The sequence below is a fragment of the Cnephaeus nilssonii genome (genome assembly GCF_951640355.1).
Source record: "Cnephaeus nilssonii genome assembly, chromosome: 15".
NCBI classification, from domain to species: Eukaryota; Metazoa; Chordata; class Mammalia; order Chiroptera; family Vespertilionidae; genus Cnephaeus; species Cnephaeus nilssonii.
In genome coordinates this window covers 22431498-22447675 of record NC_137086.1, presented here as the reverse complement: position 1 = coordinate 22447675, position 16178 = coordinate 22431498, and the positions used below count along the sequence as shown (strand labels likewise).

The 16178-nt window shown below is 40.2% G+C and overlaps 1 protein-coding gene across 2 annotated transcripts in view; it reads left to right on the top strand.

The window, feature by feature from the left end:
* THADA (THADA armadillo repeat containing) overlaps nt 1-16178 on the top strand; it is a 295937-nt gene that overhangs the window by 123172 nt on the left and 156587 nt on the right. For both annotated transcript variants that reach the window (XM_079792262.1, XM_079792261.1), the window contains exons 27-28: nt 1658-1747; nt 3075-3206. In XM_079792262.1, coding sequence (XP_079648388.1) covers nt 1658-1747; nt 3075-3206 — 222 coding nt within the window. The remainder of the gene's footprint in view (nt 1-1657; nt 1748-3074; nt 3207-16178) is intronic.

The window sequence follows — 16178 nt, the reverse complement described above, 5'->3', positions numbered from 1 at the left end:
TTGGAAAACTGTCAGTTTCCTAAAATATTAAACATACTGCAGTTTTATTCTCAGATATTTATCTAACAGAAATGAAAATACATGTCCACAAAAGCACCTATAGAGGAAAGTTCATAGCAGCTTTATTCATAATAGTCAAGAAGTGGAAACAATCCATGTCTGTCAAGAGGAGGATAGGTAAACAAATGTGCATATTCATATAATGGAATACTACTCAGCAAACACAGAATCAAGCTATTAGTACATCGAATAACATGGATGAATCTCATAAACTTTATGTTGAGTGAGAAAAGCCAGACACAAAAGTTATGTAATGTATTATTACATTTATATGAAATTTTAGAATAGACAAAACCAAATTATGATCATGGAAATCAAATCATGATTGCTTTGAGGATTGGGAGTTGACTGGGAAGGGGCACAAGGGAACTTTCTGAGATGATAGAAATTTTCTGAGTCTTCATAGAGGTCTGAATTACATGAGTGTATGCATTTCTGACAACGGATTGAATGGTACACTTAAGATTTGAACATTTCGCTATATGTAAAATACACTGCAATTTTTAAATATATGATGTTTTGGGTCTCCATTCGTAGGAGCATACATATAGAGTTGATAAGAGGGGGCAAGTTAGGGAATATTTATGCCACCCCTTCAGAGTAGTTTTTTTAATAGATATGGAGATGGAGTATTTAACTAAATGCTGTATTTAGTTTGAGCTATTTTCAGGATCTTGTCAGAATTTAAAAGTAGTGTTAATAAAGATGAAAAAGGTAGTCCTCACGGGTGTTTGCTGGGATTGGACCCTCAGAACTTCACACACCAAGTTCATACTTCTGATAACCATACTCCAGACCAGGGGTCTCCACTGGAGATTTTTTCCCCCTCAAGGTGCATCTGGCAATGGCCAGAGACCGTTTTTATTATCTTTGCTGGGGGGCAGTGTTATTACTACTGGCATCTAAGGGATAGAAGTTATGAAGGCTGCTCAACATTCTGCAGTGCCTAGGACAGCCCCCTACAACAAAGAATTATCTGGTCATTGAGAAACCTTGTTCTAGACTTTCCCTTATTAATGAAACTCAGTCAGTCTCAGTCAACCAGCTGTTGACTGCATTCATAGTCCAAATTAATTGTTGGAAACTTAGAATTTTTACAAATGATGTATTTATCCCTGACAGAATTTAATATCAAATATTTATAAATATACATAATCTTAAATTTTGAGATAAATTTCCACATATTAAGAGCACTTCCCAAATCAAAATTAAATGTATTGTTTCCACTGATTATTAGATTCTTCATATGTAGGTTTTGTTTTTAACATTATTTCATTAAATATCTAAGTATAAAATGTGATTACCAGAGGGAAGAGGGTTGGGGTAAGTACAGGAGGGTAAGGAGGAATAAATGGTGACAAAAGGAGATTAGACTATGGGTGGTGCACCTACAATACAGTATACAGATGATGCATTATAGACTTGCGCACTTGAAACCTATTTAATCATGTAACCCCAGTAAATTCAATAAAAATATATTAAAAATAAGTGAATATCTAAATAATCTCAATTATCTTTAAAAAAATAAAAAGGCTTTATTATTAAATTAGAGGAAATAATGATAGTAATTCCTCTCTTTCTTTTTCTCTCTCCACAGAATGACAGGGAGTGAATTTTTTTCTCGTTTCCCAGAACTCTACCCTTTTCTTCTCAAGCAGTTAGAAGCTGTATCCAATACTGTGGACAGGTAAGGCGAGAATAGGGTGGGGCAAAGTAAAATCAAGATATGAATCAAGGGAGATTTTTCCCTCCAGGCAACAGTTTTTAATCAACTTCTTCCTTGTAACTTAGATGGATTTTTTAAAAGTGCTTCTTTATTACATCACTAGAGGCCCAGTGCATGAATTCCTGCATGGGTGGGGTCCGGCGGCCTGCCCCGATGGGGGCCTGTTGGGCCCAGCAAGCAGGAGGGAGGGGCTGCAAGAGGTTAGCCAGTCAGCCTTGCCCCCAATTGGGTTGGGGGGGGGCCCGTTCGGAGCCCAGATAAGGCCGGTTGGCTGCCGCAGTGTGCGTCATAGCCACCGGTCATTCCGGTTGTTCTGGTCGTTCCACCATTCTGGTTGCTGGGCTTTTATATATATAGATGTTGCCTGAGTCTCTTTAGTAGATTTATATATGAAAAGTTGATAAAATCCCATTTTGATATTATAGTTTTAAAATCCTGTTTCCAGTGTTATACAGGAACTAGCTTCTTAGAAGCACATGGTGATTTCTTCTGTTAAGAAGCATTTTCTTCCTAAATTACTTAAAAAGGTGTGTGTTTACATGTTGAGTTTACTTTAATGCACACCTGTCTTTTTTTATTGCTGGCCTGTTATGGCTGACTAACCTGGTCACCTATGATCAGAAATGGTTCTGGTGTACCTGAACAAAGATGGCCAGTGACCCTGGATACACAAAGCCATAAAGAGGGTTTCCAGGCTAATCAAGGCAGATGGAGACATTCACCATTGTCCTTCCAATCACATTCTGTAGCTGATGGTGGAATTTTTAGTATGGGCATCTTTTTAATTCTTCTAGAACTTGGTATGAATTTGTATTAGTTGTCTGTAATGGGAAAATAAAATAACATCAATGAATTGTACTTTTGTTTATGATACATTTCCTCATTAGTAACTTGTGCAGATGGGCTTTTCTGGCCTTAGTAAGTGACTGTTCATGCTTTCTTAAGTACATTTGGATGTTGAAAATTTCACATTTCTTTCTCTGCAACAGGCACCTGTCCTGTATGCACAGCTCAAATAAAAACAGCAAACTTGAATTATTAAATGATTAGTTTTGAGAAGAGAATCAGGTGCAAAAGCCCAATCCGTGGCTTTGGCAGTTCTTCTTCATTTACACATTAGGAATAGATTAAGTGAGTGGGGGTGTGGGGGAGGGGGAGATGGAAAAAGGAAAACTATCCCTTAATCATAGAGAGTCTCACTTTATATGCATAATTATTTAATGAGAAAAATTGTTGAAGATAGCAGCTCTTAAATTTTAAATATTTTATGTGCAATGATTTTTTTCAGTGACATAGGAGAACTAAACCGTCAGCCCAGCATGTTTCTCTTACTGTTGGTGTTGGGGCGACTCTACCCTTCCCCGATGGACGGCACCTATTCTGCACTCAGCATGGCACCTTTTATCCCCTTCATTATGAGGTAGTGGATGCTTTGTGGAAACAATGGGGGTGGCCGTGGGGGCTTTATGGGGGCATTTTATCTTGTTCTTATTTCAGAAATTACTGATTTTTTTTTAACTTTGGGGGGTGTCTAGTGAAGGAAGGGAACAGGGAATATTGCCATTGCCCCCAACTGGTCTCCAGTATTTCAGAAGAAAGTGCTTATATTGTGGGTGTGGGAGCTTACATCTACTGTTTAAATAATGTTTCCTTGGAGTCCACCTGCCAGTGGGTGTGTGGTGTTGATAGGAGGTGCCCCCTTTTGAAAAGCATAGCCTGGCTGTTGCATTACCCTTATGTTGAGCCTGACCAACATGGGGCAGGCTTGGTCCTGGCATATGTCCCCTCTCCAGGGCTTCAAGAGGACCTCTGGCTCTTCACTATGGAGCAGTTTCCTAGTGGGTGCAAGGAGGAGCATCTAGATGGCAAAGCCATGTAGCATGAGTTTACTATGCACTTGTCCTCTCTTTCAAGCTTGGAGTATCTAAGAAAGAGCCATGCATACAGATTGTGCATGGAGTCACAAGATAGCAGGCTTTCCTGCTTCTAGAGCCTGTTACCATTTCCTCTGTTACATTTTTTGAGTCATCTGCCAACTTTTTCATTTTGGATCAACAGCTTCAGTAACTAGGCCTCTAAAAAGTATTGAGATTTTCTTATGAAATATTTCAGAACCTGTCATAATACCTCTTGACAAAACATCACCTTCATTTATTTGAGTTATTTTCAAAAACTGAAATGGACTTAGAGCAGAAGGATAAAATATACCAAACTCACGAGAGTGTTTTTGTTATTATGTGGTGTCCTGTGTCCCACTTCCTGGTTTCACAGAGCTGACTGATGCATTTTAATGTGAGAAACCATTAAACATGAGATTCTGACATGTGGTTGCTATCGCCATTTGTTTTTGCCAAGCCCTGGCTGTGGCTGTGTTATCTGTGATCACAGAGATGACTCACTCAGATTGGGTTTTGTTTCCTGAGACACAAAGTTACCAGCCTCCCTATCCAGCATTTGGTGATTCATTTTAGAAATTTGAGTCATAATTTTACTTTCAGGAGCATTTAAAACTTGTACTTTCACATGTAACTGGAAAGAACTAAGAGGTGTTTCAGAAAGTTGACGGGAGGGGAAAGGCACATGCACAGAGGCACAGTGTAGGCTTTAGAACTTTGTCATCCTGTGTTGAGAACATTCAGTTTGTAGAACCTTCTTACTAATCAATCTGTTATGTGTTGCATCCTAGAAACCAGAAATTACTACATTGAAGGTATCCTTCCTAACTGTTATTTGTTCACTTATCATATAGTCAGAAGGCTCATATTACTAATTATGTTCAGAGCACTTATTAATATAACAAGGATTACATTAATACAGAAGATTTAAGTATTAACTGAAACCCAGTGTACTTAATGCATTGTTTTTTAAACTCAAAAGGCACAAAGTAAGGAGCATACCATCATCCCATCCTTCCAGTGAGAAGGCCTGGGTTGCTAGTTGCTTTCTACCTGAAAAAGATTCGTAGCACCGACACCAGCACGAGTCGCCACAATTAATACCTTAGAGTGGCAGGAGGCTCTGGTTTATTGAATGTTCATGTGTATTATAGAATAGTGTTTCTCAAACTTAGATGTAAACATAAGACTTGGGAATCTGGCTCAGTAGATTTGGGGTGGGATCTGAGAGTCTGTCTTTCAAACAAACTTCCAGGGAATGCTGATGCTTTTGGTCTGTAGATCACACTTTGAGCAGTAAGATTAAATCTGGAATATTAAACCTAAATATTATCAGAACCACCTCCCCCCAACACATACACACAAAGATGATTTTTAATAAACTAGAAGGACATTTTGCTTCCAAAACTAGAAATTTTGCTTACAGTGTTCTGAAAGAGGTGTTATCACCCCTGTTTTCCTGGTGAGGAAACTGAGGTTCACAAAGGGAGTCAGAGAACTGGAATATGGACCCAAGTGTGCAGGACTTATCAAGAATGTTGGTGTACTCTTTCTACTACACCAAAATAACCAGTTCCCTTTTGTGTAGCCCAGAGCTTTAGCTACTCTGAGTAGGCTCATTGCTTGGAGCAATGAAGGAGCCTACATCCAGAGTTAGTAGATCTGAGTACAGGCTGTTTCCAGGATGTAGAAGTCATGTCCCCACCCGCAGTGTGGTCTGCTCCTTACTTTGCTTTTTCAGTAGTGAGGGTGGCTTGATTGGATGCCACCATTCTCTCAGGCTCACATCTGTGGATGCCTTGGGCAATGAGGTTGGTCTGTGGCCAGATATGGAGGAAGGCTGGCTTTTCTTTCTTGACCATCTTCTTTGGTTCAGTGGAAATATCCTAAACTTAGTTAGAAAACCAGTTTTAGGTTTCATCAACTTACTGCAGAGACAACCCTGTGCTACCCTAAAATGTTCACAGTCACACTGGAGCTATAAACTATAAACAGATTTTTTTATAGAATAGTGAACTTGATAAAATTGTATACATTTGATTTAAATTGCTTTTGAAAAAAATTATTCATGAAGAAAGAGAAAAATTGATCATAAAACATCATTTTAGGTATTTTTTGTGGCTCTAGTCATAGTAAAGATTGGGCTGTTTTGACTTGGGATAATTGCTGAAAAGATGGATGGATGCACAAGCGGATGGGCGATGTTTTATTTTTGTGGCGTTGTTGATGTTAATTTATGTACTTGGAAGAGCTATAATCAGGCTCTTGGATACTCTGAGTTTAGCTAAAGAAATTTTTCAGATGGTGGGAGTAGCACAAAGGTTGCTATGCTAAAGTGAATTGCATAATGAGAAGATTAAAGGCCCCAACGACAGCTTTTTATTTCCTTTTGATTTATGTCTACTTACTTGCCATTTCCTTCCTCTCTAATAATATTTGTAAGTATTATTAGTATTTTTATTCCTTATCCCACATTTGTTAGCATAAACTTAAATCTCTGTTGATTTTCTTTGTTGACTTAAATCTTACAAGTTTCTGATTTGGATTTTCCTAATTATGCATGTGTGCAGTTATGATTGTTGCATCATCTTGGAACAGAAATGATCATGCTAATCCCAGTGATTCGTTTGTAAGTTTTTGTTTTCGATCCAGTATACTTTATGTCCCTGATGCTATGCTGGATCCAGAAACACAGCCCTTTACCATGAACATGATGCCTTCAATTTAAGCAGTTCACCCTTCAGTCAAATACCACAAAGCTACACATGCTTTGAAAGGGACCCCGACCAGCTTCCTGAGTACAGCTCACCAGTGCCCACTTGTTTGGGGCTTTTTAGAGACCAAAATATCTCTGGACATACACCTTTGAGTTCCCTTTCACAAGCAAGTTTCAAGTTTAATTGAAGAGCTATAGGAAACCAAATATGCCCAAACCTTAGTAACAGCATGAGGTCCTGAACAGAGCAAGGGCCCTGAACTCAAGATAACTGGTTCTGACCAAGCTCTGCCACTTACTTGCTGTGATACTTGGACAAGGCTGCTTACCTCCCTAGACCAGTGTGGTATCTGTGTTTGTAAGGTATCTGAGAGTCTGTCACCCAAAAAGTGAATAAAAGGCAGTTGAGGGACTGATTTATCCCACAGATATTAATCTGATGCTGAGAATTTCTGTAAGGGTATCAACTGAGACAGAAATTCTCAGCATCAGATTAATATCTGTGGGATAAATCAGTCCCTCAACTGCCTTTTATTCACTTTTTGGGTGCTTTTAAAAGGATCTCCCCCCCACCCCTTTTTTTGTTGTTGCTTATTTCCATTGCAAAATTGCTTCAGAATGTTTTTCACCAAATCCTTTTAGTCATTGTTTACATCAAATAAATTTTCAGTGAAATCTTCTTTTCTGTTCTCTAAAAAATATTGACGTACAAGTAATAATACAGTCTCAATTAAACACATGGTGATGGAAAACATCCATAGGGACTAAGGCAGTAAAAACTTTTTAGTTGAGATATTGAAAAATCTAGTCAACAATTTTTTAAAAATTGGAAAATATGTGTTTTTATATCTTTTGAAACTATTTTGTGATTATACCAGTCTTAAAAAGGGATTAGGTACAAAAACTAAGAGTAATTAGGCCTTTTAAGACTTTGCTATTGGGAAATAACATTGACTTTCGTTTTGTTTTCCTTGAAAGTTACATAATTCAAGGATTATCACTTTACTCATTACCCAGGTTATGAAGTTGAAAGAACTTGTTTTCCACAGTGTAGAGTTGGGGGTTTTTGGAGTAGACAGTAATTGGCTTCTACCTTCATTTGTGATTGTAATACTGGGAGCTCTCCTTCAAGGCTGTGTCTTTCTATTGACTATCTTCCTAGAATCCTTGTAGATAAAGAGAAGACAGGAATTGCTTTATAGAGAGATAAATGTGGAGACACGGCTGGGAAGGAAGACATGCCCTCGTTCTCTGCACCTCAGCTCTAATCATCTCTCCCTCTGAATGGCTGTAGCATTTGTTACTTAAACTTCTTATCTTGCTATTCGTCATTATTGCATCATACTGTAATTTATATGCTCAGTGATTGTTCTCTCCAACTAAGTCTTAATCTCTTTCCATGCAGAAGCAGCTGTGGGGTTTTTTGGTTTGTTTTTGTTTTTTGGTACCTTTCTCTGCCTAGCTCGGGTTTCAAAATGAAACATTGTGAATTGAGACAGCATGTGTCCTAGCAGGTCTGTGTATCTTCAAAATACTTAAGGGACTCTAGTCCTACAATATTGGAGCCACATCTCATATTCCACTGGTTATATAGAAAGGGTTTTGTGTTGGCTAGGTTTTGTGTTTTACCTGGCCTTTGAGGAGTCTTATGTTCCATTATGATCTCTGAGATTTACTTTTATTTTGACTTCACCTCTCTGACCCTCTGTTTCCTATTCTATCAAATTAAGGTATTAGATATTATGTAGGTCCTTTCTGGCCTCATGAACCTCGGACCTGGCCTTCTCGGACTGAGCTCCTCTCTCCTGCCTGCTGTCTAGTGAACTGCTCTGGAGGCCCACCTTGTAGCTACCCTGCTACAGGCTTTAGAACCAATGGAGAGGAGTCTGGACTGATAAGAAGAGAAGAAGGAGGGAGGTGCCATTTTTCTGTTGAAAGTCATAGAATTATAAACAAGCCAAAACATGTGGGGAAAAGACTCCCAGGTTGATGCAGCATGAATAGGGGCTGTCAATCTGCATAATGGGGTAATCCTGCTTGCAAAATAGCAGATAAAAGCTCCTTGGTTTGCTTGTTAAGAAAATTTCTAGAGAAAGGATGGGGTTGGCATATAATGGTGATTGAAAGAGGGCAGACTTTAAACTCCTGCTTTGGCTTGTCTCTGCCAGTCAACTGAGAGGAAGGCCCTGAAGGCAGGTGTAAGTGAGGTGATAGAGAAAGAGCACTGTCTCTTATGCATGAAGGCAAATCCTGGCACCCAGATAATTTACGGCCTCCAAGCAAGTGAGTGTGGAACAATGCCAGTCATTTGAGGGAAATGTGGGCTGGGTGGGAATGTTATGCTAGGAGCTTGCAGAATGGTTTTCAAAAGAGAGAGGAAAAGGCATATTTTATCAGTGACCAAATAACAGTTCATAGTAACTGTTTTAGACTGGATTGTTCAATGCATTACTTGTGAGTGCCTCACACTTTATTTTGCTGAGAGCTAGTAAGAATCCCCTAAGAATAAGTCATGCCTGAGTCATCTCATTGTTTTAATGGCATTACTAATCTGATAGATGAAGACAATGCCGCCTTATTCAACATTTAAATTACTTACTTAAATGAAGACAGACTAGATGGCATGTTTATCAGGTTTGTATATAACATAAATATAGTAGGTCATGGAGTAAAAATTCAAAATAGCTTTTAAGCATGAGAGTGACAAACACAAATTTAGGCTAGTAGCCATTATCGCTGTGGTTGGAGAGGATGAAATTGAGGAAGCATATACTAGGAGCTTCAGTTCTCTTTGTGATGTGCTCTTAAGCTGGGTTCTGAGCAAATGGTTGATTGTCATATTCTCCATACTCTTTTATTTGATATGTCTCATGTCATTCATAATTAAAAAATAAGATTTGAAATAGCCTTGGAAGACGAGATCGATAGAGACTATCAAGATAACATATAACAACCCTCCTACAAAGGTGTGTCTGTGGTTCCCTGTCTTTGGACACATAAGAATTGGAGGCAAAGAAATGTGGAATTGGAGAAGTCTGGAGCCAGCTTGCTCCCTGCAGGCTCAAGATCAACCATCCCACATAGGGGGGGGGGGGGGGGGGGGGAGGGGAAAAAAAGATAACATATAACAGAGATCTGCAAACAGCCTCATATTCTGATTTTTTAAGGAAAAATCAAAATTATGTGCATACAGACTGGGGCTGGCTGGCTGCAAAGCAGTTTTTATTTTAAAAATCTTGGGGAATGGGATTTTCTGGTGAGCCCTAAGAAGGCAATGTGACACAGTTGCTGCTTCCAGATAGTAAAGGGTTTAGTCCCTCTCAACTCTGCTGGTCATAGTAAACCCATATCATTTTGCTTATTATGTTCTGCTCTGGGCTTCCCGTTTTATGAGGGTCACTGATAAATTAGTATTTATACAGAAGAGGTGACCAAGATGAGGAGGAAGCTAAACATCTGGAAATAGTTAGGCTGGAAAAAACTTCGAGGCAACATGGTAATGGTCTTTACATACTTGAGAGGCTGCCATTTGGCAGAAGGCAAATAATTTCTGTCTTGTGCTCCCAATGGGAAAGTAGGAGATAGATTTCAGATTTTAATATAAAGAATTTTGTGAAAGTTAACGTTCTCCATCAGAATAAAAAGATTTCCATAATACTGTCAGTCATTGAAAGTGTTCAAGGAAAACTCATCACATGTTGGGCAATGCATCTGAGGTTGAGCTAGATGACCATCAAGGCATCTTTTTGAAATGCCTTATTTCAGAGCAGCTGAACAACTGCTGGATTCTAAATGTGCATTGAATGAAATGATAAACTTTTCTCTAAGCCTGCAACACACATTTGTACATTGTTATGAGTTCTTCCTTCTCTCAGAGAAAAGAAGTTGGGGTACCATTCTTGGCATGGGCCACAAGGTCACAATGGTCTGGTCCTACATGGTGCCCTTCTGCAGTTAATCCACTTAAATCTAGCTCCTAAGTAACTTCTATAACTTTGTTCTGGATAGTTCTGAAAACATTTTTTTTTCCTTTTGGCCTATGGGATGTTATGTCTGAAAAGCATTCCTTATTAACTTAATTATCTTTTTTGATTGTTGTTGCTATATTTTTCTCCATTCCAGATGTTGGCTTAAGCCACATTTGTTTTCTGACAAGTACAAGGAACATCTGAGTCTTTGAGAAAAGTCAGAGATGCTTGTCTGAAAACGATTAAAATAGGTAACTCTTTGTTGTCCAGACTTCCAGAAGAATCTTCATGAACAGAAGTGCCTAGAGAGAGAGTACAGGAATCCTCAAGCCTAGCTATTACAAGTAGAAACAGCTGGGAATAGGGCTTCACTGGTGCTATTAATGTAGAACTTCCTCCTCCTAGCCAGCCTAGAAACACCGCCCACCGGAAATCTTAGTTTGGTGCTAAATTCCATGAGCCTTAGAGAAGGGGATTAAAGGTTAGGCCTTCTTATACTATCCTGAAAGAAGGGACCCGCCATTCCATCAATGGTTGTGGAAACCCTGACCTTTGGTTTTACTAGTGGACTCCGATACCAGGTCAAGGTGCAGATGATTGGTTCTGCCCATAGGGTTTTTTAGCTGCTAAATTTCCCTCTTTGCCTACAAGCCAAACCTGTGCCCACTCCCTGCATTCATACACATATGTAAATGACCCTAGTCATTACTTCGCTTAGGGCTATTTGTTGTATAACAGAGACATTTTGAAATAAAGCAATGAAACTCGGGGTGGTATAACTGTAGGCCTTATATAAGGGAGGACCTAACAACAGAGATTGGAAGATTGTTTCCTAATGTTGGTGAAATCTTAGTTTGGGCAGCCACCTACTTGGTCTCCTTTTTACTGTGGCCCTGCCTAGCTAGCACTTCATTTGGAGGGCTGTGCTCATGGCCCTCTGAATTTCCAAATTCCATCCAAGGTAGCTGAGGTTCATCCTGTGGAATGAAATCATATTTTCTGTATTGAATGGCTTTTTTTGCAAAGAGTTCTGGCATAAAAAGATACTCCGTCATCTGTCACTAATTTTTATCTCTCAGTACCTAAAGAGGGCCTGACTGACTTCATCTGTGGTATCAGATCTCTTTAAGACCATTTTCTAAATACATTTTAGTAAAAGGAATGAGGAGTTCACCTCATATGGAATGCAATGACAAAGCAAGCTAGAAAAATAAAACTTGTAGGGACCAGCTTTTCTTCAATGTTATCTGTTACTTCAATAGGCCAGTTCAGGTCATGTTAGAACAAGTGATTTAATCTGCAAACAGCCTCATTCTTAGGTGAAATTTCTGACAATGATGATAATCCATGTCCTATTGATGCCATTCACTCTAAAGCTTAGAATCCAGTCAGTTAATAGATTAATCAAGTAGTTGTAAAACATCCACTGTATACCTAGCTAGTGTTTGGTCTTGGGTATGATGCAAAGTAAAGAAAAAAGGTTTTTATCCTTGAAGAAGTTACTGATTAGTGAGATAAAACCCATGCTTGTGAACCTGACATACTGTATATTAACCACATAATTATGTGACAGATACACCAAGGAACAAGGAGAAGAGCACCAGGGGTTGGAGAAGTTCAGGAGGACTTCACAAGTGGCAAGGCAGGAAAAGAATATGGGCATTAGTCTGCATCTGGAGGACATTAAGAAATCCCCCAGGTTAGCTGCTCATGTGAGAGGAGAGGAAAGCCATGCTGTCCACTCTGTAGACAGTGGGATCTCACAAGGGGGAGATTGTGCGAGCCAGTTTTATAATTCATAACTTGGAGGTCATCATAAAGAGCTTTGCTTCCACTTGAATCAAGAGTGACCCAGGAAATTAACAAAATAAATGGGTTAGTGCTTAACAGGAGAAGCCAAATATTTTCCCTAAGGAACTTTTATTTCCTTAGTCTTAGTTATTTTCTCAAACATTGTAGCTGAATAATGCTGAATTAAAGGATTTGACAATACCAAGTCCCAAATACCAGCTAACATGCAGTCATCTCATCTTACCTGGTAGGGAATATTTTAAGATAAAAAATATTTATATATTTTTCTCTTTAGGTAGAAAATATCAGGGAATAGAATAAGAAGGTGAAAGTGAATTATTATAAATTTAAAATGAGGACAAGGAAAAATAATGACAGCATGTTTTTGATAGGGCAGAAATAGAATATTGGGGACCAGCTACTTGTAAGAAATCTTAATCATACTCTGTTAACTGCGATTGTTCTGTTCTGATTAAAGAAGGCACATTCTTATCTGGCTGGGAGTTACATGTGGGACCTGGGAGCTCACCTGGAAAACGTGGCCCATCCTCCCCATCCAGGAGCTGCCTATTAACAACTTTGTTGCAGAAACCAAAGCTGCTAGCCCTTTGAAGACCTCAAGCCTTTGCATACCCACAGGCCTTTGCAAATCTGCAGCCTGCATTACCTGGAAACTGCCCATTTGGCATACCCTTTTGCCTACTTCCCATCAAATCTTTGTCCTTCTACCCAATATAAGCAGCTGGCTTATGGTGGGGGGCAGAGCACATTTTTGTGGATGACCTGCTGCTCTCCCATACTGCTGGCAGTATTGGAATAAACACTCATATGATCCCACCCTGTCTCTGCTTAATTGGCTCAAGTAGTGATGGGTAGCAAGGACCCATTGATTATGTGGTTACATTTTGGTTATCTTTCACTGACTGGCACAGTTTTTTCACCTCCCTCTTCTCTGGGCCTTAATCCTTACCAGTCTATTTATAATACTAGAAGCCCAGTGCATGATTTAATCATGCACGTGTAAGCTGTCTGTCCGCTGGTCGGCAGCTCCGAAGTCCCTGGGCCCCTAGGGCGAGGCGGGGCGGGGGCGTGGTCCTCCTGCGGCCAGAGCCCAGGCCAGGGTCTTGCCTTTGCCTCCCGCCCAGGAAGGCTGGGGCCGCCGCCACGTGCTCCTGCGGCCCAACTGCCGCCAGACTCCTCCCCGGGGAGCCGCGCTGCCCACCGCCCGCCGCCTCCAAACCTCCAAAACGCCGGCTAGGCTCGCTGCCCCAGAGGCCTGTCTGCGAGGCAGCACAGCCATGGCGCAGACGCTGAGCTCGCGTCGCCACTGGCAACGCGAGCTCAGTGTCCTGCCGGCCCAATCACCACCCCAGCCACCCCAAGTCCCGCCCCCTGTGTCACCCGCTGGCCCAATCATGGGCGTAGCAGAGTGATGGTAATTTAAATATTATCTTTTTATTATGTAAGACTAGAGGCCTGATGCACGAAGATTCGTGCAAGTATGGGCTTTCCTTCCCCTGGCTGCCAGCACCGCCTTTGCTTCGGCCTGGAGCCACCTTTCTGCCTTCGCTCCACCCGGAGCTGCCTTTCCTCCTTCCCATGCTGCCCAGAGGCCCGGAGCGGCTGGGGCAGTGCAGCACGCCTGTGTCCCGTCCCTGGCCGCTAGGTGCCTATGTATGCAAATTAACCCACCATCTTTGTTGCATTAATTTGCATACTCACCCCTGATTGGCTGGTGGGTGTCACAAAGGTACAGTTGATTTACATCTTTCTCTTTTATTAGTGTAGATTCTAGCTCAAACAAGCTTCTTTAGTCACATCAACTGCACAAGATACTACTTTTCACTTTGTGTCTTATTTTTCTTACTTACCTTAACATTGAAACTCTTGACTGCTCATCTTGTCTCCCCTCCAAACTAATTACACATATTTTCTTCTTCATTTATTTTCATCTTTCACTTTATTTCATGAGTGCTCTTCATCACCAGTGCTTCATTGCCCAAACCCAAAGCCCCTACTTTCATCACCTCTTATTTACAAGAGAAAATATAGGCGATTAGGCATGGACTCTCTCCATGACACCTACTCTACCTACCACCCTAGTTCTCTCCTTTGTTTTTAGCCAGACTCTTGGAAAAGGTTGTCTATGGTATAGTCTCCATTTTCTCCCCTCTTATTTGTTCATCAAACCACTACATCCTGGATGCTTCTTCTCCCACTTCACTAAAGCTTCACTTACAAAGATGAAATAGGAGTGACCTCCTAAAGACAAAAGCCATCAAATGCTTTTTAACCCTTGTCTTTTTAGATCTTTCTCTGGAATTTGACAGTGTTGTACACTCCCTTTTTTATGACACCCTCCTTTGTGGCCTTCTTTGGCCATTGTGTCTTTCTCCTCTTGGCAGGGCCTCTTCCACCTGTTGTCTTCCAAATGTTGGTGCACCTCTTTGTTTTGCCCCATAGTCTCTTTTTCACTTTGCATGCACTTTCCAGAGTTGCTACTCACATACACTAATGAGTCAGTTCTTGAACTAGAACTTGTACAGAATCATTCAACTTTCTATTATTAGACAAATCTCTTAGAAATTGATTTTTAAGAGAGAGAGAGAAACAGTGATTTGTTGTTCCACTTATTTATGTGTTCATTGATTGCTTCTTCTATGTGCCCTGACAAGAGATCAAACCCTCAATATTGGCGTATCGGGACGATGCTTCAACTAAGCTATCTGGCCAGGGCCTTAGACAGCTCCTTTTACATGTCCCACAGATACCTAAAAGTCAGCAATTTCAAAATAAGCCCCCAGGTAATTCCTCTGCACACTGAAATTTGAGCAGGCATCTCTTAGGGCCTAGCACATGTCTAGCATCACATTCTACCTGGCCAGCTGTAGTCAGAGGATTTCTTGAAAGGAAACATGTTAGAATGAGGACGTAGGGTATCACATAGGACTGCCCCCCTCCCTTTTCCCCTATACCATTCATGTGTACCCAGTAACAAAGGCGCATTGGTTTAAAAAACCATTGACTTTGGTTTAAAAGGCCAATAAGTTTGAAACGATTTGCTTTTTTCTTATATTGATTATCATCACTTTGAGGTAGCAAGTGGCAAGTACCTTTCTTTGGAGATGGAAAAGCCAAGGCCCAGAAGGATAAGCATAATATTTCCCCAGTCACAAAGTAATTCATTAAGGAGTCAGGTACTGACTCATTTATTCATCTACTCAACAGAGGTTTATTGCAAACACTGATTATGTGTCAAGCATGATAGAAACATAGTGGAGAATCAGATAAGATTTTTGGCATAATGGGGTGTCCTTTGTGCTATACTGCTTCTTGGTCCCCATCTTCTTTGCTCTAATTTGTTTTTCATCTAATTAGTGATAAATGATAATACTTAGCAAATATTTTCTATGGGCTGGACACTATTTTAGGACTTAATACATACTAATTTAGTTATCATGACAACACTGTAATGTTGCTATTCCCATTCTACAGAGAGGGCAAGTTAGGGCCTTAGGAAGTTTAGAAATGTTCCTTAGGTCATACCACTAGTAAGTGATAAGGTGGGTTCAAACCCGGCAGTCCAGAACCCAGGCTCTGGCCACTCCCTTAGCTGTGCTAATGCTTAACACTACAGTAGGCCCTTCTAACGCATCTGTTTGCTATAGCCGTGGAATAGGACTAGCTGGTTCTGAACATGCCAAAATTAACCTGCAGTTTTAAATAAAAAACATTTGGTCTTACTTTGCTTTCTTGAGATATCTCTCCCACTGTCCCCCTTGGGCATTGCTTTGGCAGTGGTCTCATTTTACAATCTGAAATTAGTAGAAAAGGAAGAAAAACATGCCTTTGAGCACAAATGGTTGTGACAGGTTGCTAAATAAAACTGGCTCAACTGAAATTCTGAGATTCTTGAGAAATACTGAGAATTTCTTACAAAAGAATTTTTCTTTATAATAGGAAATAACTGGTCATTGCATAGTTGTGTTTTAGCAAAAAGAAAATATGTCAAGGTTAAGCAC